This window comes from Periplaneta americana, chromosome 13 (genome assembly GCF_040183065.1).
Source record: "Periplaneta americana isolate PAMFEO1 chromosome 13, P.americana_PAMFEO1_priV1, whole genome shotgun sequence".
In the NCBI taxonomy this organism is placed as follows: Eukaryota; Metazoa; Arthropoda; class Insecta; order Blattodea; family Blattidae; genus Periplaneta; species Periplaneta americana.
This window is the reverse complement of record NC_091129.1, coordinates 114,100,694-114,122,857: the sequence shown is the minus strand read 5'-3', so window position 1 is coordinate 114,122,857 and position 22,164 is coordinate 114,100,694. Positions and strand designations below refer to the sequence as shown.

The following is a 22,164-nucleotide window of genomic DNA, read 5'->3' as shown; positions in this document are numbered from 1 at the left end:
GATACAACGCTTTGGTGACTTGATCCACTATGGCTCAGAACATCGTGAATAAATAATCTGAGCCAAAAGTGACTGGTGTCACCTACCGGCGAATGCTTGGAATTAAGATTTGATCCATTACTGCTCGGAAAAGATCCAACTTCAGATAATCAGAAAATGAATTAAACTCAATTTACGAAAATTTGTGACTTGATCCACTTTAGCTCTGAACGCCTCAAATGACGTAAGTACACGCCGAAGAAATTACCGCATCTAATAGCATTGGACTCTAAACCTTTGATACGCTCTCCTGTAAAATGTTGTTTGTGTGGCTTAGGACTATATCATTATCACCCCTTCAATTAGTAATTAGCAGGGCCCAGACTTAGATGACCTGAAGGCGAGTATTACAGTTCAAAATCAGCAAATATTTCCTCTATTCCAGGTAAAATCCTCATTGCCACTGAATACTTTGTTACGGTCTAGTGAACATTGACCACGAAATCTATTCACTAACTATTCGTTGACAATGAATGTAAACAAAACGAAGATTACAGTACTCTCCTCGCAGGTAACAAAATCTGTGGCCTGCTGTTTACAAAGAAAAGATTCTTTTCGTTTGAAATATCACGTGTTTGACAATTTCAAAGCAGTGTAACTGTAAACCAGACGACTACCTTACACATTCTATAAGACACAACTAATAACGTATACTCTCTTGTCAGTCTTTTTAACTTTCAGGTTATCAAAATCCGGACTCTGATAATTATTCGCCTCAAAAACCTATGTCACTTTTCATAACCTGAAATCATATCTGAAATAATGAAAAACGCGTTAAAATTCGTGCTTCCATTATTTTCACTGTAAGCGATACAGTATATGTTCGATTTCCCTCGCTGTGGCGCCAACGGTAGAATCTCTATACTTGTAAATCCAGCAGAACAGGGTTCGATTCACGGAGGTGAAATGGGAATTTATTTCCCACCTGAAGGGAATGGACGCATTTTGCGTTTGAGTCATCCTCTATTATGTTGGTCCGTAATGATCACAAGTGACAGGGTTTAATTAAAGTAGATAATCATTACGATTATGATAATCAGGGATCGAACAATGATGACAAAATTACCTATAATTTACACAAAGAAGTCCCAAATTAATGTTCTGCTGTATTTAAGATACAGACGCCAATAATGCGCATAGGGGTAAATGAAGGTACAGCGTTATGTTTTAATGACATAGGGAGGTGGTGTGGTTAGCACAACGCTCGACCGCCTTCTAGCCCCGGGACTCGAATATAATAAAATTATATCTTGTTACAGCAATTTCATTGCTGAAAAATGCGAGGAAGGTTTTATACTATGCGATGCTAAACAGAGGACAAGTATACGAAAGCAAGGCGTTTAATGATCAATATACATTAAGAAACTAGAAAATGTTTAAGGTCTTTAAGTAGACATTTTATTACACGCAACTGGGCCTCCAAATAAAAACGATAATAAACTGATGTATTACAGTACTATGGCTTCCTAAGTTAGAATAAAGTTATCATAACGGCAATAAAACGTACAATGCAGCTACAGGTAGCAGAGATCAAATGTTACACTGAAAACCGTTCTAAGTAGGACTGCTTAGTAACAAGGTCGTAAATTTTACAGCTCACCACTTTAATCTTTGCACCTAAGAATAGGAGAGTTCGAAATGCAGAGAAAATTCTTATGTACTGTAAAATCATTGTTCAGCCTTATACCTGAGTATAACAGTTCGAAATGCCATATAATAAATTCTTATTTTTGGTTTCTGGAAAGCGAAAGATCTAAATCTTTGAGCGATAAGTGTATGAACATTCCTATCAATTTTTAATGCCGATTCAGAAATACAGAAATAATATTGGGAATCTTCACAATATACTAGTTTTTTAATAAAGGAATTTTCTGTGATAACACCGTTTCCTCAACCAAAAGATATCTTCTTTCTCCAGTTCTCTCGATCTTTTCTGTCAGGTTTCTTTTCTGCATGATCTTATTAATTTCCTTTGCCCAAGTGGGTTGTGGACTACCTCTCTTCCTTCTTGTTTTCACATTAGGGCTTCTCTATTTGGACATTTATGATCTTCTATAGTTACTTACCCGCTTTTAAGGAACCCGCAGGTTCAATGCCGCCCTCACATAAGCCCGCCATCGGTCCCTATCCTGTGCAAGATTAATCCAGTCTCTATCATCATATCTCACCTCCCTCAAATCCATTTTAATATTATCTTCCCATCTACGTCTCGGCCTCCCCAAAAGGTCTTTTTCCCTCCGGCCTCTCAACTAACACTATATGCATTTCTGGATTCGCCCATATGTACTACATGCCCTGCCCATCTCAAACGTCTGGATTTAATGTTCTAATTATGTCAGGTGAAGAATTTTATGTCAATATGTGCATTATTAATCAAATACATTAAATCGTGCAATGTATAAATGAAGTCAAATGTATTACATTTGTTCTGCAACCTAAAAAATAAGAGTTCATCGTATTATTTAGGTGCATAAAATTTTAATAATATCCAATACAATTTACTATAAACATTCAAGTTATTCAAAATTTGACAAAGGAACTGAATTGTTGCGAAACTGTGAAACGCAGATGCCTAATGAGAAAGTGTATCATTTTCGTGACTCTTTCATTATTATTATTATTATTATTATTATTATTATTATTATTATTATTATTGAATGTATTTGTCAGATGTCCAGGATACCTCCCATAACTAATGCGGCCCGCTTGATCCTGGTTGATTTTCGCCTGGACCTCTTTCTATAAAAGTTTTAAGTCCATTTGTCTACGCCTACAACCTACTGTTCTCCAACCAGGAGATTAACCGTGAAAGGAATGTGCTTACTATTGCGTCATCTATTGCAGCGAAGTAGATAGATAATATTACCGTTATAACGTCAGTTTAAAAAAACATGCGCTCTCCTGCATATGTTATTTCCTGTATGGAGAGATTAAAAGACCAGGAAATTAACCGTGCTCTAATTTTGTAACTAGGGTAGTATAAATATGTTATCGTTTGTGCTTTGAGAGTTAGCCAATGGAGATGCATGGAGATGCGTGTACCCACGTGTGTGACCTTATGACATCAACATTCATTCACAGCATCACCCCGCTGCGTCTCATTCTCCTGAGATTTTCTCGTGGTTGGAGTACAGTAGCTGTACCATGCAACGTCCCTATCCCGTCTCGTAGTTACAATTACTAGATAGAAGATGCTCTCGGCTCGATCCTGGCCCGTTGGTGGTTGTAGCGCCATGAATCTGGAGGAGACGAAATCTCTTCAAACTTTCTAGGCTTAATTACAAATCACGTTCCTCCTTCATAATTTGTTCTTGTTAGTAGGAAAAGAAATAGAATCTTTATAAATTTAAAAATATCGACAGATTCACACAGCTTTACTATGCTGCATGTTTTATATAAAACTATGTGTGGATTGTGCGAGAAATCAAACGAGGAGAAAACAAGGAGAACAAGGGGAAAAAGGGAGGAGAACGAAATGAATGAGAACAAGGGAAAGACAAGGAGAACAAGGGTAATACGAAGAGGACAAAGGGAATACGAGGTAAAAGGGAGGACAAGGAGAACACGAACAGAACAAGGGGAATACAAGAGTAACAAGACAAGGAGAACAAGGGTTAATGCAAGGATAACAAGACAAGGAGAACAAAGGTAATACATGAGAACAAGTAGAATATATTAAAACAATGGGAAGATAAGGAGAATAAGAACACGAAAAGAACATGGGGAATACAAGGAGAAGACAAGGACAATGGGAAAACAAAGACAAGAGGAAGACATGGAGAATAAGGCAAAGACATGGGAACACGAGGAAAACAAGGAGAATACGGAGAAAAAAGGCGAAGACAAGGAAAACCAGGCAAAGACAAGGGGAGTACAAGGAGAAGGGGGAAGACATGGAGAACAAGGAAAGTTGCATTTTTGTGACAGTAAATTCCCAAATTACTCTCCCCCCTCAATACCTAATGAGGTGAAGGACGTAGTTTTACCACAGTCTAGTATATACAGTCAAGAAGCTCAATATGTACAGTCTTACTAATAAACCGTGTATAGTTTTTATACGAGACTTATGCAGAGTTGCGACAGAAAACGTTACTAATAAACCATGCATAAGCGATGGATGTATAAACAGGCTGTAACTATACAATGGGAAATGCTTTGCAGTAGTTATATACACGAAACCCCTTGTTTAAGCGTTGTATATAGAGAAAAAATGGCAGCCTCTCTAACAGCTGTTCGTATAGACTGACATTTTATGACGATGGTTGCCTTGTAACCACAGAAGAACAAACCAAAGAGCACAGAAAAATTAGAATAATATTGCTGCAGCTTGTACTCTTTGACCAAAATATAGTGTGGTAATCGATTAGAGCCAGTTGTACTATCGATACTTAACATGCCACTCTAGAGCGCTCTACCGGATGCAATAGAGAACCTCAGATATTCTATTATCTTTCGTAACGAAGTAATGAAGAAACTATGACGTAGCTGTGTAACAGTTGTACTGTTATACACGACGTATGTAGTGATTATTAGTAAGGAATTTACACACGACGTATAAACGAGCTACTCATTGTATAAGACAGTTAAACGTCTGTATATAGAGTTTTTATTAGTAGGACCGGTAGTAAATATGCATCCATAGATAGTTGCTAACCACTAGGATCGTTACTATCGTCTCATTACAGACAATGCGAAATAGTACCTGCACAGTCTATTGTTTCTAGTACCCTCATATACTCGAGTTCGTGACTGTATATACTAGACTGTGGGTTTACGTTAAATTTTGTTACACTCTTGGACAACGTATGTTAATACAGAATTGAATGAAGTAACTCCTCGCTTCGCATAAACAATTTTAGAATTCTACATAATAATATAAATAACAAACCAAATGGAAAGTGGTCGCTACGAAGACGTAATCAATAGCTGGATAGTAACAGTTGCAGGCAATTTTATTATGACCTTAGTGCACTTAAGAGAGGAGAAAAAGTGCATCTGATGTGTCTTGTTCGCTCAGCAGATGAATAACATTAAATTCAATAAAGATAAAAATTTTGTAGCTTTAAAACTGACACCAGTAGCAAGAACATAACAATGATAGTACATGCGATCGTTCATAACAGCACCCTTGTAACCACGGTCGTAGGTCGAATCCCGCCTACGGCTTGGATATTTTCCATTGTGTGTGTTTAGTCCTATAATGCTTCAGGCGGAGATTCGTCGGAATGACTTTATCTCACAAGAGTGTCTTAAAATAATTACTTGGGGAAAACGAGTAATTAAATGTGTCTTCGCCCCAAGGAGGACATTAAGGAAGTAATTTGAAAACGACACACAAACAATACAATTCATCAGTGGCGGCTCTCGGTCTGAAATGTGGTAGTGCACAAAATGTATGTTATTCAAATCACTGGACGATTTAAGATTTAAATTTCACTGTGAATTGCCTCTTCTTAGTCTCATTCTACGAAACATGAAGAAGTACTCTGACGCTGTATAAAATTAATTTAGATTTTTTTCCACGGAAATAGGCTACACGTTTTCAGCATCTCTTATTACGCAAATATTAGAGATGAACAAAACTAACCGCCGCTCTCAGTCGCTGTGTTCGCTGCATTTTTCTTTCGAGTCTCGTCTCGTCATTCTCGTGCGCTTCGAGTCTCGCTCATCATTCTCGATATAGCATTTGGTCGGCGTGGAAAGATTTCGTAACTTTGAATAACATACATCACTGAAATAAATAACATTATAAATGTTATAATAACATTATAAAGACAAAACAGAACAGTATCTTAGTTATCAAAATGTTCTGGTTGTAACCTATAACCTATGGTTATATAAATAGAAAAAAAATATATAATTCTCAAATAAATTTGCATTTCTAAGAAACATAAAACATAACATTAATACCGATCTTTTTATTTGAGATTGCACACTTGATCTTAAACATATGAAAAGAAAATTCCTAGCTTTTAATAAGGACCTAATAATTAAATAAAGACTGGGAAACGGATTATTATACACTGAAAGATAAAAGATGTTTCAAATAGGCTAGGTACTTGATTGTTTATACATATATAACAGTTGTCAAAGTAGATAAAAGTTCAGTCAGGTATAAACAACTGTGGCGATTCAAGACTTCGGGAGTGATCAATCTCGAGTCTCGAAACACTCACAACCAGTCTTTATGTCAAGGACGTGACGTACAACATTGTCGTGTGGGTTTTCGGCTTTGCGGGCGCTGTTAGTCTCGCTTTCTCGCTCGTTGTTAATCTCTAGCAAATATGGATTTTGGACATGTCGTCCGTCTTCTATCTATGTATAGCGACTTCTCCAAAACTATTAAACAGATTTTATTCCTATTCAGTATCTCAAAGTTAATTTATCTCAGAATGATGCACACGAAATATATCATCATCATCATCATCATCATCATCATCATCATCATCATCATCATCATCGATGACAAGGATTACACATATTGGCCTGTTCCGTCTCAGAATTGTTCATGCCATCTTTTCAGAGGGCGACTCACTTTCCTTTTTCCTGTAGAGTTACAACGGGGCACAGTTTTCGTTAATCTATTATTCGGCATACGTTGTACATGATCCCTCCAGTTTATTCTGTATTTTCTATGATAGATGTAATTGATTCCAGTTTCAATTCTTGTTTGATAACATATTTTTCCTTACGGTCCCACAGTGAATATCCAGCCGCAAATCAGAGAAATCACATTTCGGATGACTCAATTTGTCGTAATTGATCTGATGTTAACGTCCAGTTTTCACATCCATACAGTAACTAAGGTAATGCAACGACCTCATACAGTTTGATTAGAGTCCCTCTCCGCATATTATGTTTCAATGTTCGATTAACTCAGCGGTCTGCATTTCATGCGGCAAGCCGCATCTTACGTCATACTTTTGCAGGGGCAGTTCACTAATGCATCCCTCCATACGCACTCCACGAAGGACAGGCAGAGTACATACGTAACTGGCGATCAGCATGTCTGTTTCCAAACCATTGAACGTAAAGAGTGCAGCAAAAAGAATATTTGTAGAAGAATGGGAAGAGAAATTCTTTTGTTGTGCACAAGAAGAAAATGTAACATGTTTGTTATGTTCTATACTACTTGCAGGGTTTCATATTACCACCATAAAGAGACATTATACAAAACTCCATTGTCACGTGTACTTTGCCAGAATATTAATAATGATTAAGGAAAAAACGTTGCTGAATATCATTACTGTTATTGTTTAGTCAACTGTCCGATATAAAATATTGAAACTTTGCAAAGAAGCCTAAATAAAGTAAAATTTCCCAGATTTAAAAAATTTCTCGAAAATTCACTACAATTCGAAATATCCACTCCTCAGGACATTTTATGCTAGGTTTATTTCAATGTTCGACACACACACACACACACACACACACACACACACGCACGCACGCACGCACGCACGCACACACACACACACACACACTCTCTCTCTCTCTCTCACTCTTTCTTTCAAAAATGAAACACGTTAAATGTAAAGCGCGCTCCCGATTGTCGGACCAACATTCATTTGAGCAATTACAAATTGCAACTTATGATGGAGAACCAGAATTCACTTCACTAATTAAAATATCAGAATAAGCTGATGAGTAATTTCAATCCATCAGAAGGATGCTAAGACATCATACAGTTCGGTTACTTATTTCCAGACTATACAGGGGGGGGGACAAGGTTCAGTCCTCTCCCCCAGCCTACCACCCCTCGTCTTGCAATGCGGGGTGCGTTTCATATGACATCACCTATGTTGACGTTCTGCCGATCCTTGGTTTAACTGTACCGCAAAACTGAACCTGTCCAGTTTCTTATCTACATCCTGCGATTTCGTGAACGTAATTTGTTACCCAAGAGATTTAAATTCACGGATCTGATAAATAATTGTTCCATTAATAATAATTACAATTTTAGTCCTTAAGGATTCTAGTCCTTAAAATACCATTACTTTTGTTTTATACAGTATTTATCGTAAATAAATAAATATTACAAACGGATTACGACGCACGAATTTTATGTACCCAAGTACAAACTTAATGACGTCTACATAAACAGTACCTCTATAAAAGAAATTAAATAAACTATTTACGGCCATCATGCACTCATCTGTGCGAGGAGCAAGGGTCGCATTCCCAGACATACATCACTCAATGATATCAATCTCTGACTTCTTGTGGCATCCCGTCTCTTTTGGAACCACCAGGTATTAGTCGCGCGGATGGTAAATGACCCGATGGTCTCCCCTTAATTCCATGGTCTAGAGGAAAATCTTTAATTTGGGACTCTACTTGCGTTGACACTCTAGCTCCATCTCACTTGCCGAAAACCTCCAGACGCGCAGCATCTGCTGCTGAATTAGCCGTGAAGAAAAAAGTCAATAAATATGCTCATATTTTAGACAATTATATCTTTATCCCCTTTGCTGTGGAGACCTTCAGTCCTTGGAGTCATGACGCTAAAATTTTGATATATCAAATCGGCCAAATTTTGATCTCCATTACTGGTGATCGCCGTTGCACTACTTATTTGCGTCAACGCTTAAGTATTGCTATTCAACGCGGAAATGCAATTAGCTAAAACTCTTCCCGAATCCAGCCCTTTGGACGAACTCTTTCTTCTGTAAAATTTATTAAGTATTCTGTGTGTAAATATTTGTATTTAGTATTATGACCATGATACATATTATGAGACAATGAGAGTGAGAGAGAAAAAAAATAGGATATGCAAACCCACAGAAGAAAAATTCGGAGAGTACTATAATGTTCGAACTATTGCCGTTTTGAACTGTGTTTTCGAAAACGAGTATTGTCTTACTTATTCCAACAGGTTTTAATAACTCATATTAACTCTTTCTCACCTGTGTATCACTAGATGAGTTAATAGCAACTTTTACCGCACGGAGACAATATGTCACAGTAGCGACCACATAAAGAATTATTAAATACATTAAAAAGTAATAATTCGATTACATAGGGAAAAGAACTGGCCACTCTACCCCATTATCTCCTGACCTAGTTGCCTCATAAGTGGTGCCTCCTTGGTATCACTTGTGAGATTCAGACCTGTCTTCGGACAGTTGACTAAACAACAAACAATTCGATTACATATACACATATAAATATACATAGTTTGTGGCTGATGCCTGCAAAGAGTTTGTAATGATGGCACAGCGAATTCACAGACTGCAATGTCATCGGTAGAAGTACTACTGTATGGCGTATGCTTCTGTTAACTGTATCGTTAGTCGCTGGATTCGAGGTTCACAAGTTTGAAGCCCGGCTGAGGGCCACTGATGCTAAACAGGGATAAAATTATTAGCATGGTTTTCTTCGGGAGGGAATTAATTAAATTATGAGTCCTGTATCGTACATTTACGACACGTAAAAGAATCCTGTGCCTGACTGGCTCCAGACAAAATTTCTCAGTCATTCTTCATTCATGTTAAATTTTGACCCTAAATGATCTCTGCAGTTGAAAGTCGTTAAATAAACTACTACTACTACTACTATCACCATCACCACCATTATTAGCAATGAAAACTTATCAGTCACAACACAAGTGATGCTACCAACTATTGTATATAACAATGAAAAATAATTTGTCTGCTAAAACCAAACAAAAAAGTGGCTGTTTCCAAACCTAAGTTTCACAAAACACAATTTCAAATTAGGAACCATTCGAATATCTGCAAGAGTCTTCATGCAAAATTAATCTCTTCATTATCATTACGTGTTGGGAAAATTTACTGTATTTTAATTGATGGCAAGAAAATAGGCACAAACACATTAACTAATGAGTAATGTTGAACTATGAAACCGAAGGATCTTGAGATATTTGGAAGACAAGGGGAAAACCAAAAATATTGCTTTTCTCCATAACAGAAGAGGTTATAAGGTTCTTGTCACCGCAGTAGTAGAAGAGTGTTACTTGCGTTGGGGAGAATGAAATGTTAAGAATAAATTCCTGGAAGTAATGTGAAATATTAAAGGCAAAACCAGTGAGCGAGTGAAAAATGAAGATAGATGGTTTTATGCGAACAATATTTTGATATTTAAAACATGAAGGTCACAATGGGTCGGACACACAGCAATCGTACGACTACTCATCACAGCTGGGTTGGTATTTCCTGTCGCTGGAGTGCATCAAAGTTCTCCCGAGCGGTGTTGCCATAATGATGAGAGCTGTATCACGCCGTTAGTTTCCTCGAAGGCCGTGTCTGGTACGGACGTGGGTTACAGCTGCTGCGAACGATAGGTGAGTACACCAAAGTGACCGCGTGTTGTCACTTTCTCCGTACTGTGACGGTGAAAGCCGGACCTTCCATTTCATTATTACGCGGGAGACAACAGAAGCTCTGTGTACAGTTTACGACGGTTCAAGAACTGACATTCTCTTGCCACAGATCTACTGGACTCCAGTTCTGTGTGAGCTGTTCAGAATGAAGCACAAGGTCGACAGATAGTGGCAAATCTTTCGACGGACGAACACAATCAGGTAGGCAAATGACATGAAATGAAGCTGATTAATTACAAATGATTTAATCAAACATTTGATGGTTTCCGTATTACAAATCTGTGTGTCCCCGTTATTAAGATTGCGCAACGAGATGACGTCATGACTTGTTTGTTTGCGCAGTACTGGCAACATAAAAATGTTACGCCCCAATGCGTAGAGTGCAGATTCCCAAACATTTTTATCTCCGCACATAGTGCGAAATGTGGATGAGCTATTATAGGGTCTTTGGGTCAATTTCACACGTTGACAGTCATTCTATCACTGAACATATGCTACTTAAAAAGTGTGCTCAAAATATGTGATTAAATGTGATATTACGTACTCAATCTTGAATGTTTGAAGATGGTTTATAAAAATTTGTTAAATACCACTTAAGAATTTCGGGCGTTTTCAAAGATTCGTAAAATTTCAGTAAATACTTATAGTAAAATACGAAACAGATGGCCCGCACAAGTAACTTGCCTTCCTAAATTTTACGCTCTTCATTTTCATTCTAGATAAAATTTGGAAGAAAAAAAAAAACGGCTTGCGAATTCTGAGTTTGGATAAATTCAAGTTTACAGTTTTCTTCCTCTCTACCCCAAAATTTCTACCTTTTGCACACAAAATTTTCAGTGCCTTTTCGTAAGTGTAATGCGCATTCGACAAAACAGACAAATCTGTTCTTTTAGTTTTTTAAGATAAATTGTGATAGGGGTACAAAAAAAGGGCTGAAATCGTAAATTTAAGTTTCCTTGCGAATGCTCACGGCCACGAACTAATAATGCATGCAACATACAGTACCTACAATTACAAAGTGAACAAGTATGAACACATTTATCGGTGATATCTTAGCATCCCTAATATCGAAAAGTTAAATTGGGCATGCCATCTGTTTGTCTACAGCATGTCTTACTTCTGGGTTTAGGTACAGGCAATGCCTATGTGTATTATTCAGAAAACTAAAGTTATTCTAATCGTCTCTTTATCATGTGGTGCCCATTGTTGTCTCAGCGGTAACCCTGTGCAGTACTGAGATTCCTCCGTGCTAACTACACGACAAGGGAGTCCGCAATGTGTTCCTGTTTAGTGTTGTCGAAAGATTATATACTCTCCCCTACAAGCACTGAATTGTATGTCAGTATGAAAGAAGTTTAAACATGACGAAGAGAGAAAGAAAGATTAAATGATTTCGTTTAATAATATAGTACATACATTTTGTCTTTCCACGCTCGTGGATGTAGAGCAGACGGGACAGTGCACAGAGCATTTGCATACATGTGAACGTGGAAAGATAAAATGTATGCACTGGTAGTTAATGAAATGGAAAATTTTAGAACACGGATTGCACCTACCAAATTATGTCTTCAAATACTAAAAAGAGCAGATTTGTCTGCGTTTGTCGAATGCGCATCATTATATTTACGAAAAGGCACTTTTCAGTGCCAATAATTTATTTTGTGTGCACAAGGTTGGAATTTTGAAGTAAAGGGAAAGGCTGCAATCCGTGTTCTGGAGTTTATCCTATTGTTATTTGTGTACCTTATGTTATAAGAAGTGGTCATTTGAATCATTATAACGAATTTTAAGATACAGTTTACTTAGGCTTTCCATACATCCCGTAAAATGCAGTATTCCCTTTTTTCGCTAATGTGTCCCATTGTCCCGAAAGAAGTCTTCAGGACATGTTCCATATTAAAAAAAAAAAAGTGACTGAAAAACAAAACTGGAAATATCAATTGCTATTTAATTATAAATATTAGTCTCCGTCACTACTGGTGACATTGGAATTTACTACACTGGGGGGAACATCGGAGCTGACACTGAATATATATATTATTCTTAAAACAGTTAAATTTCAGGACACGGATATCTTCCTTTACCTCTTATCCAAAATTCCAACCTTGTGCATACAAAATAAATTATTGGCGCTGAAAAGTGCCTTTTCGTAAGCATCATGATGCGCATTCGACAAACACAGAAAAATCTATTGTATTTAGTATTTTAAGATAGGCCTAATTGTTGTCAGTGAGGTATCCGTATAATGAAATGTTCCCAGAATTTCCTTCACTTCACTATCTACTTTGGAATTCAGAACATTTTTCACTGGAAAATTTCAGTGCTTATTGTAAAATCATTTTTCAGTGACAACAGTGTTGTATTTCATGACAATGCTTCTAAACAAACAATTCTTACAAGATATCCATTCTTCAGAAAAGTATTGTATAAATGACTGATGTTATAACTATAATATTCTCAGGTGAATATATTTTGTAAGAAGCACATTTTCAATTCATTTTATTCATTTATTCTATAAGTACTTTATTTTCAATATCAATATTTAATTTGATTTAATTGTATTGTTTTTAATTTGTTCAAAGTCAACATGGCTATGCGCGATGGAAAGTATAGACGAAAGCTTAATTTCTTTAACTAGTGTTCAGTGTCCCGGTTTCTTTTCTGGTGTTTCTGGGAACCCTAAGTACACTAATTAAATTATTCTCTTTTACCGTTGGTTGTAGTATCTTCATTACATTAATATTACTAGATTACCCTGAAGTAAAAAATTATCTATTGTATAAATAAAAAAGAAAAGACTACTTTTATGACCTTCAATTAGCGAAAAAAGTAATAATAAAAACAATATAGGCCCTAATCAATAATCAGTAATGTCACAATGACGTAGTGAAATCAATCATCTAAAAATATAACACGTAAGGCTAATATATTTAAATAAAAAGTAAACAAATTGCTACAGCCTATCCTAATGTTTATGTTCTCTTTGCAGTGTCCAGTCATCACAGGGAATGTGATTGAAATGGGGCAATTATTGTGGGCAGTGGTGTTGGCACTGGCAACTGTGGTGGGAGCCTGCACAAACTCCAACAAATGTCAATGCCAAGATAATATTGCAGGTGGCAGAGGCGTGTGGTGTGGTGATATGATAAACATAAATATACAGCCCAACAAGAAGATAGAATTCATCTGCCGTCGGCGGATGTCCTGGTCAGATTATGAGCTGCTGTTAGGATTGCATGTGGGACCTGTACGACTTGCGACTTTTAATTTTTGCCCTATGCCAAGCATACCACTGAACCAGCTCTTCGAGTCTATTGGAATTTCTGCTGTTGAGAACATAAGGATATTCAACTCAAACATCAGTGATACATTGGACAGCAGCTTCCTGGTTGGACTTTCAAACCTGACAAATCTCTTAATTCAAGGCAGTGGTATCACGACTTTGCCAGCTGATATATTCCACAATGTGACAGCTATCAAACATTTGGATCTGAAGGAGAATGACTTACAGTTGCCTGCACATGTGTTTGACAGTCTCACCAAACTCGAGATTCTTGAACTTGGAGGAAATCATATGAGCCACCTCGAGGAGGGGATATTTCGAAACCAAAAGAATCTTCACAGGTTGAACTTGTGGGGGAATAATTTGAGGAATCTCACAGGAGGTGAATTTGCTGGTCTCACAAGTCTGAAAGTGTTGGATCTTAGTTCTAATGGGCTGACGTCTCTGCCTGCAGAAGTACTTGCAGAGATGCCACAGCTGAAGGAAATCAACATGTTCGCAAATAACTTTTCAACTCTGCCTACTGGACTGTTTTCATCCTCTAAGAACTTGACAATAGTGAGACTTTATGACAATCGACAATCACTGGCACACATTCCATCTGGATTGCTTGCCAACTTGCAACGCCTGGAAGATGTCAGCCTCTACATGTGTAACATAACGAACCTGCCTAATGATACGTTCTGGGGATCAACAGCAATTGCAAACATTTCGCTTCAGTGGAATGGTCTAACAACTCTGCCATCAGACTTATTTCGGGACGTGACTGGACTCAAGAATCTCAAACTTGGACATAACCAGTTACATACCCTACCTAATAATATTTTTTCCAGACTCAAACGTCTACAAGTGCTCGAACTTGGATACAACCAGTTGACTAATATCTCAGGGTGAGTATTTTACTATCAGTTCAATAAAGATCTTGATATTTATGTTTAATGAACAGACAGAAAAGAATTTTGCAATACTGCAGCCTGTCTTTTTTTCAGAATAAGATAATACATGATATTGTTTAAAACACCAATTGCTGTCAACTGGAGTTAGTGACCAGGCTTGGAACAATAAAAGCCAATCAGCTTTATATTTCCTATTCTTCTATTTCAGAGTGATTTCAATGGTGTGAAACATGTTAATTTGGGGCAGAGTGTGTCACATCCTCTAAGATTAAATTTGCAGCCCAATCACAAGTATAAACTTGAGAAGTTCACAGATTTAACTTCCTCTTAATCCCCACTCCAGGAGATAAACATTTCCCAAGGTGTTTATCTTTTTTAGTAGGTTATTTTACAACGCTGTATCAACATCTCAGGTTATTAGCATCTGAATGAGGTGGAGGTGATAATGCCGGTGAAATGAGCCCGGGGTCCAGCACCGAAAGTTACCCAGCATTTGCTCATATTGGGTTGAGGGGAAACCTCGGATAAAACCTCAACCAGGTAACCTGCCTCAACCGGGATTCGAACCTGGGCCACCTGGTTTCGCGGCCAGACATGCTAACAGTTACTCCACAGGTGTAAACCCAAGATGTTTACACCTGACTCAAATTGAGTACTGAAACAGGACACTATGCATGAGAACATCAGCAATATCCGTAATTGTAGTGAAATTTCACCTTTCATAATTAAGCTTCTTCTGTATAGTAATATAAGAGATTTCGGAAGTCAAGCTATTGCTTCTCAATAAGAAATTTAAGTGTTTCCATAGTTGATACTTTGTCCAAATCCTAAATTCCTCTGAAGACTGTAGACTATATTGGAGTTACTTTAGTAGGTCTGCTGATCATTTAGGGATATGATTTTTTTAGTACGTTATTTTACGATGATTTATCAACATCTTAGGTTATTTAGCATCTGAATGAGATGAAGGTGATAATACTGGTGAAATGAGTCTGGGGTCCAACACCGAAAATTACCCAGCATTTGCTCATGTTGGGTTGAGGGAAAATCCCGGAAAAACCCTCAACCAGGTAACTTTCCCCGACCAGGAATCGAACCTGGGCCACCTGGCTTCACGGCTAGATGCGCTAACCGTTACTCCACAGGTGTGGACTTGGGATTTGAGAGCAAGAGAAATTGTGTACAATGTAGAATCTCTCGTTTATATCCTAACTTTGGGCACCTGACAATCATAATAAGAACTGTAGAACTGTATAATAAATGTAGAAGAAGGTTGTGGAATGGGTAGGCGAGTATTTGCAGCTCATTTACCGGATGTATTCTCATGTAACAAGTTTCATTGCAGGGGTTGGTTTGAAGATCTTTGGTCACTGGAACGACTGGATCTACAACACAACCAGCTCAAATATATTGCAGTGCAAGCATTCATGAATGTGCCCAAGTTGAAATGGTTGAATCTCTCGCACAATAATTTAACTATGAGAAAACAACTAGCTTTGCCAGGAGACGAGCAGTCTGTGCTGAATGCATGCATAGTACTAGAAGAACTGTATCTCAGCCACAACAACATCACAACAGTGTTTGAGGACTGGACCATCACCATGGTTAAACTGAAGCAACTGGATCTGAGCTATAACAAGTTATCATCCCTCAGTGTAAGTAATTTGTAACCCACCACAGGGTGTAAGCATGTCCTGAATAGTTATTCTTCAATATAAGCTAATTAAGTTTAATTTCCCCACTCTCGCCCTCAATGCTGTCAAGTTTCTTAACATCTCCAGATAAATGGAGAACTTCACTAGCCTACTGAGATGGGAGGATCTGCAACACTCATTACCTTCTTGATAGGATAAGAAGAGAGGTTGACGAGTATAGTCCGTTTTTATACACAGAAGCTTCTCACAGGGGATTGTAAAAGCTTCAAATATCTTTGGATCCAACTATAGTCCGGGTCAGCTTACTTCATACCCTAAGGATGAAACCTAACCATTTTTCCCCCATTACTACATATGCTAGTGGATTGTGGTGATTTTCTAGTTTGCAGGTTGAATTTTCTTTTGCCAACTTCGTTTCGAATTTCGATACTGACAAATACTACAAATGGTAGTGATTTTGTAACTGGTATGTTGGCAGCTGAGACAAATATCGATAATATTTGTCGGTACTAGAGTTCCATGAAATTAATATTGTACTAGATTTCTAAGCCGTTACTGGAAGCTAGTGAAATTTGATCATACCAATAATTAATCAATATCAGTATGACTATTAATACATAATAGTTATTTTATGTGTTGCGTTGTGGTTATAATTCAACTATACCCATGTAAGTTTTCGGAGTTAGTAAAAATAATTTCATGTGGTCAAACAAAATACATTTTAGGTTAGGTCTCGAGAGTCAATTATTTAGTCAAACCAATGGATTTCATATTGCCAGACAAAATACTTGACATGTTGATCCCTTGCTCGTAAAATTTGCCTACGAAAATATGTTACAAATTATTAAATAATTTAGAATATCCTTCCAACATAAAGTACAGTAAGTAAATAAGTCATTTAGTACGTAGGCTCGTGTGATAAGTGGTAACAGTTGGCAACACTGACAAGACGGCAATATTTGCTGTTTAGGAACTGTTCTTATGTGACCCTCAACTATAGACAAGATTCTTAAAAAATATTTTACTTGCCCATTATTGTATGTCAGTATTTCTATTATCTGCACTAAGTGATAGGGTTGCCAGGCATCAGATTTTAAGAGATGGTTTGTATTTACAGTAAGAGGAATGTCATGCATCCTTTGTTAATGCGTTTGTAAGATGCCAGTTGTCCCATATTTTTTTTAAATTTACGCTTTTTCAGATAAACATAAGACTTCCTGAAGAATTTCTCAAATTCATTAAAATTTCTCTAGAATACACTGAGACATAGTTTCACTTTTCTGATTAAATTTCATTTCTAAATAAGAAAAATTCTTATTCTTGCATGTATTATGTGTACACACACTGTTGTTCATACTGATACATATGTGTCATTTTTCAAGTGATCAGTGTTAACTTAAACACGTACCTACAATGAAATGACGTCCATCATGGAGTCCTGTCTTACTTGTCAGAAATTATTTTGTCATTACTCTCAATAATAATGATAGCAAATGATTCGCCTGGAAATGATAAAAATATATCGTCACGTGACTGCAAGAACTAGGTAACTCGAAATTTGCGTTTTTTAGTTACCTCTTTTATAGCATAGCAAAAATCGCACAAAATGTAACCCAAGAACTAGGTAACTGATTGAACGATACCAGCGACATCTATTTTCTAATATAACAAATAGGTAAAAGAAAACGAGACATATTCCTTAGTGCAATAAATAAGTAAATAGGCAATGTCACAAAATATGAAAAATCAAGTTACCTAGTTCTTGCATTCAGATGACGATATATATCACTTGTTGGATTCTATACTCATTTCTTGATTTTTTTCTATCCTTTACAGATAAGAGATTTACAATTTCTGTCAGACAACATCGTGGCAAACTTCACTTATAACAACATTTCAGAATTGGATCTGCGTAGTCTTGAGAGGATGGCCAGAGAGCAAGATTTTACCAATTTGTCCAACATAAGGCAGAGGCACATACTTCTCGAGGGAAATCCTTTGACATGTGACTGCAAAGCATACGACCTGCTGCGGTATCTCGAGGATAAACTGGAGCCTGAGGTGCGGAGTATGTACGATCTGATTCCAGGCAGCCTTAGCTGTGCCAACCCACCTGAGCTACAAGGGGTTCCTGTGACAAATGTCAGATCCAAGCAAATCTTGTGTCCACTCGAGCTCCAGTGTGGGATATGTCCACATCAGTGCACATGCTACATTCGTCCAGCATTCTCTGCCCTTATCATCAACTGCTCCGATGCAAACCTTCAGCATGCTCCAGCTGAATTGCCAGATCTCATTCAATGCCGCAAAACATTTGCACAGTTCAGACCGAATCATACTGAATTGTGGTTAGAGAACAATAGTTTGGAGACTCTCCCCCATAATTCGTCTCAAGGGTACAACTGGGTCACGCATCTACATGCTTCACATAACAACATTTCAGGACTCTCCAGTGAACAGCTGCCTAGAAACCTTCAGGTAAGAGTCTACATAAAACAAGACTATTTTAAAACTGTTATACATTGGAGTTTCGATTTTCTTCACGACAGTTACCATAACTATATAATTGAATCATTAAAACAATAAAGTCCATGTTATAACGAGAGTTTGTCCTGAAAAAAAATCATATAATAAAAGGTTTTACATTGTTACATTGATTTAACCAAAATGATTCTTATAAGACTTTTAACAGATAAGTTGTTGTTTTCCAATAGTTTGACAATGAAGAAATTTGTGATCTTGCAGTCCAATACTTTTTGATAATGTCTTGATTTGCTGGAAGGATTTCGCAGACAGCTAGATGGTTTTTGTCCATCTATACATCCTTGTCACAAAGTACATTTTTGTCTGTATTGATGTTTAATGTTAGATTTTATAGAGATGAAGGCCTGAGTAATTTGATTTTGCATTAAGTTTAACAGAAACTTTCAATAAATATAGTAAAATTCAATAAATACCAAATCATGTGTCTCGATGGGTTACCATGTTTCTTTGCCTACAACATTGAAATTAACAGCTGACACACTTTCACAAGGACAGTGAGCCTGCAAAATGCTACAGAAGGTCGTGATCGAGTACAGAAACAAAAAGCTCGCAACTAAACAAAATATTTCTATTATCGTGACTGCAAGCAATAAAAATCTTAAAGAGTGCAATGAACTAGATTAACAGCTGTCATGTTAAGGTGTATCATCACCTTCAGCCATTCTACTTAAAATAACAGAAATGTACTGGTACATGGATTCAGCAGAAAGTATAATTTCAACAATAATTCAACATGACAACAATTGAAGCTCCAATGTATTTCTTTTCATTCTTAAATGACTAAACTGAAAGCAACATGTTGTCTTCAGTAGACTATGTTATCACATAGTGATGCGAGATTTGAAGTTTATTCAGCTCTAGGGATTTCGAGTTCTCATTGGTATATTTACGAATATTACAAAAGGCCGACAGATATATTGGGTAGCCATATTACTGCCTTACTTACTTACTGGCTTGTAAGGAACCCGGAGGTTCATTGCCGCCCTCACATAAGCCCGCCATTGGTCCCTATCCTGAGCAAGATTAATCCAGTCTCTACCATCATATCCCACCTCCCTCAAATCCATTTTAATATTATCTTCCCATCTACGTCTCGGCTTCCCCAAAGGTCTTTTTCCCTCCGGCCTCCCAACTAACACACTATATGCATTTCTGGATTTGCCCATACGTGCTACATGTCCTGCCCATCTCAAACGTCTGGATTTTATGTTCCTAATTATGTCAGGTGAAGTATACAATGCGTGCATGAAAAAAAAAGTCAGATGATCCACTGGTCGGTTAACTAAATGATAATTAGGGTTTTAGTGTATTTACCAGTTGTGTGAATTGTGCTCATTTTAAAATATTTTTTAAGTTATTAAAATGTTTTTTTTTTATCTTTGCATTTAGTTCAACATGTTTTAAAACCGATAACATGCTATTTTATATACTTTTCATGAACTGAATAACACAATTTTTAGGTAATTTTCCTACAACTGGTAGACAACACTACTGCTTGGTGTATTATTGCAGCAAGTTTATGTTCTTCTGGTTTTCCTTGTTGCAGGAGCTTGAACTCGACCACAATCACCTGACCAGGATGAACAGATCTGTGCTAGAAGCACTGTCCAACATGACACGCATTACTCTCCACGCCAACCCATGGCAATGTGACTGCATGGCCCAACCTCTCCTCAGCTTCCTACAAGAACACTTCAAGCAAGTTGCATATCTGTCCAATATAACGTGTGACAACCTAGGTGCACGCTCTCTTACAAATCTTACCATCACCGAGCTCTGCCCTATGACCAGTACCAACATTGTTGTGGCCAGCGTGTTGGTGGCCATACTGGGCGTCATGATTGGAGTGTCCGCAGCCCTGTATTACTACTACCAGCAGGAAGTGAAGGTCTGGCTGTACGCTCATGGCTGGTGCCTGTGGTTTGTAACAGAGGAAGAGCTGGACAAGGAGAAACTGTATGATGCTTTCATCAGCTACTCGCACCGTGACGAAGAGTTTGTGGTGAATGAGTTGGTGCCACATTTAGAAGGTGGTGCAACACCATTCAAGCTATGTCTGCATTATCGTGACTGGATAGCTGGTGAGTGGATCCCGAACCAGATAGCACGGTCTGTTGAAGACTCGCGACGCACACTGGTGGTTCTGTCACCCAGCTTTTTGGAGAGTGTATGGGGACGCATGGAATTCCGAACTGCTCACAGTCAGGCCTTGAGTGAAGGTCGGGCCCGTGTCATCGTGCTTCTATATGGGGACATAGGCCCTCTGGACGAGCTCGATTCAGAGTTGCGTGCCTATCTCAGCATGAACACGTATGTCAAATGGGGGGATCCTTGGTTTTGGGACAAATTGCGCTATGCTTTGCCGCATCCTCAGAAGTCAGGAGTGCTTAAAGGCATGGAGCTCAAGTCAAAACATGCAAAGGATGATAAGCTTGAGCTGATCAAACCTTCCACCCCTCCCACTACCACCCCTCCTGCTGAGACAGTTATCAACCCTCTCGAGGCTGTTAATGGACATGCAACATTAGTGACAGAGACGAATGGTCATATTAATAACGGTTATGTGAAATCTGTGTAATTATCATGGAAAGTGCGACTATTTTCTCACTTTTTAGAGGCTGCTGACTTGTGGCAGATGTAACTGCAACAATTGTTTCAGGACGTTGTGTTGTGACGAAAGCTATATTGAATTAGTGTTTTTTACTGCATAGGCTGCTAATCAAAAAAGAAGATTGTGAGTGTGTTATGACAAACTGAGTGCAAAGACTTTTCGTGGTGCTCAATTTTCCATACTGGCTGCTAAGATATGCAACACTGGTCAAGTAATCAGGTCAATTTTGTGAAATGTTTGTGTGAAAATGTTTTGAGACGCTCATGTGACAGTACCTGACTTGCAGCTATTTGTAAATATTGTGATGATAACTAGACGTGTTTTATATAAAAACAAATTTATTATTTTTTAAAATGTCATTACCGGTATTGTTTTAATGCAATGCAGTTTCATTTTTTTTATTTACATTCTAAACATCCAAGAGCCTACGATCAAATAGAATGTTTCATGCACAATTATCTTTGAACACATATCATTTCATATGCATTACTTCATATAAGACGTACAAATGAAACCAAACCAAACCAGTTGTTAATTATTTTCAACATTATTACATGAATAAACAGCTTTCATAGGTATCTTTATTGTTCCCACTGTCAATGCCTATAGTCTGTATGTTAATAAATAGTGAATAGTAATTGTATGTTTATGTTTAGTCAGCAGTCCGAAGACTGGTTGGAACCTCACAAGTGACACTAATAAAGTATCACTCATGAGACAATTAAGCCGGAAGATAATGGGGTAGGGTGCTGAGATTTTTTCAACTTGCATTGCATACATAATTGACTAGTAAC

At 37.6% G+C, this 22,164-nt stretch overlaps 2 protein-coding genes across 8 annotated transcripts in view; one reads left to right on the top strand and one right to left on the bottom strand.

The window, feature by feature from the left end:
• Window positions 1-22,164, bottom strand: part of Lerp (lysosomal enzyme receptor protein) — a 268,742-nt gene that overhangs the window by 104,720 nt on the left and 141,858 nt on the right. The gene's annotated exons all lie outside the window — the stretch shown is intronic.
• Tl (toll like receptor) lies at window positions 10,129-21,948 on the top strand. Of its 3 annotated transcripts, XM_069843901.1 has the most exons (6): window positions 10,135-10,342; window positions 10,491-10,582; window positions 13,371-14,554; window positions 15,906-16,215; window positions 18,052-18,693; window positions 20,306-21,948. In XM_069843901.1, the coding sequence occupies exons 3-6, from the start codon at window positions 13,401-13,403 to the stop codon at window positions 21,335-21,337; spliced, it is 3,138 nt and encodes a 1,045-aa protein (XP_069700002.1). In that variant the 5' UTR covers window positions 10,135-10,342; window positions 10,491-10,582; window positions 13,371-13,400; the 3' UTR covers window positions 21,338-21,948. The 3 variants fall into 3 exon arrangements, with proteins under 3 accessions (XP_069700004.1, XP_069700002.1, XP_069700003.1); XM_069843903.1 differs by lacking the exon at window positions 10,491-10,582 and having other exon boundaries at window positions 10,129-10,342; XM_069843902.1 differs by lacking the exon at window positions 10,135-10,342 and having other exon boundaries at window positions 10,349-10,582.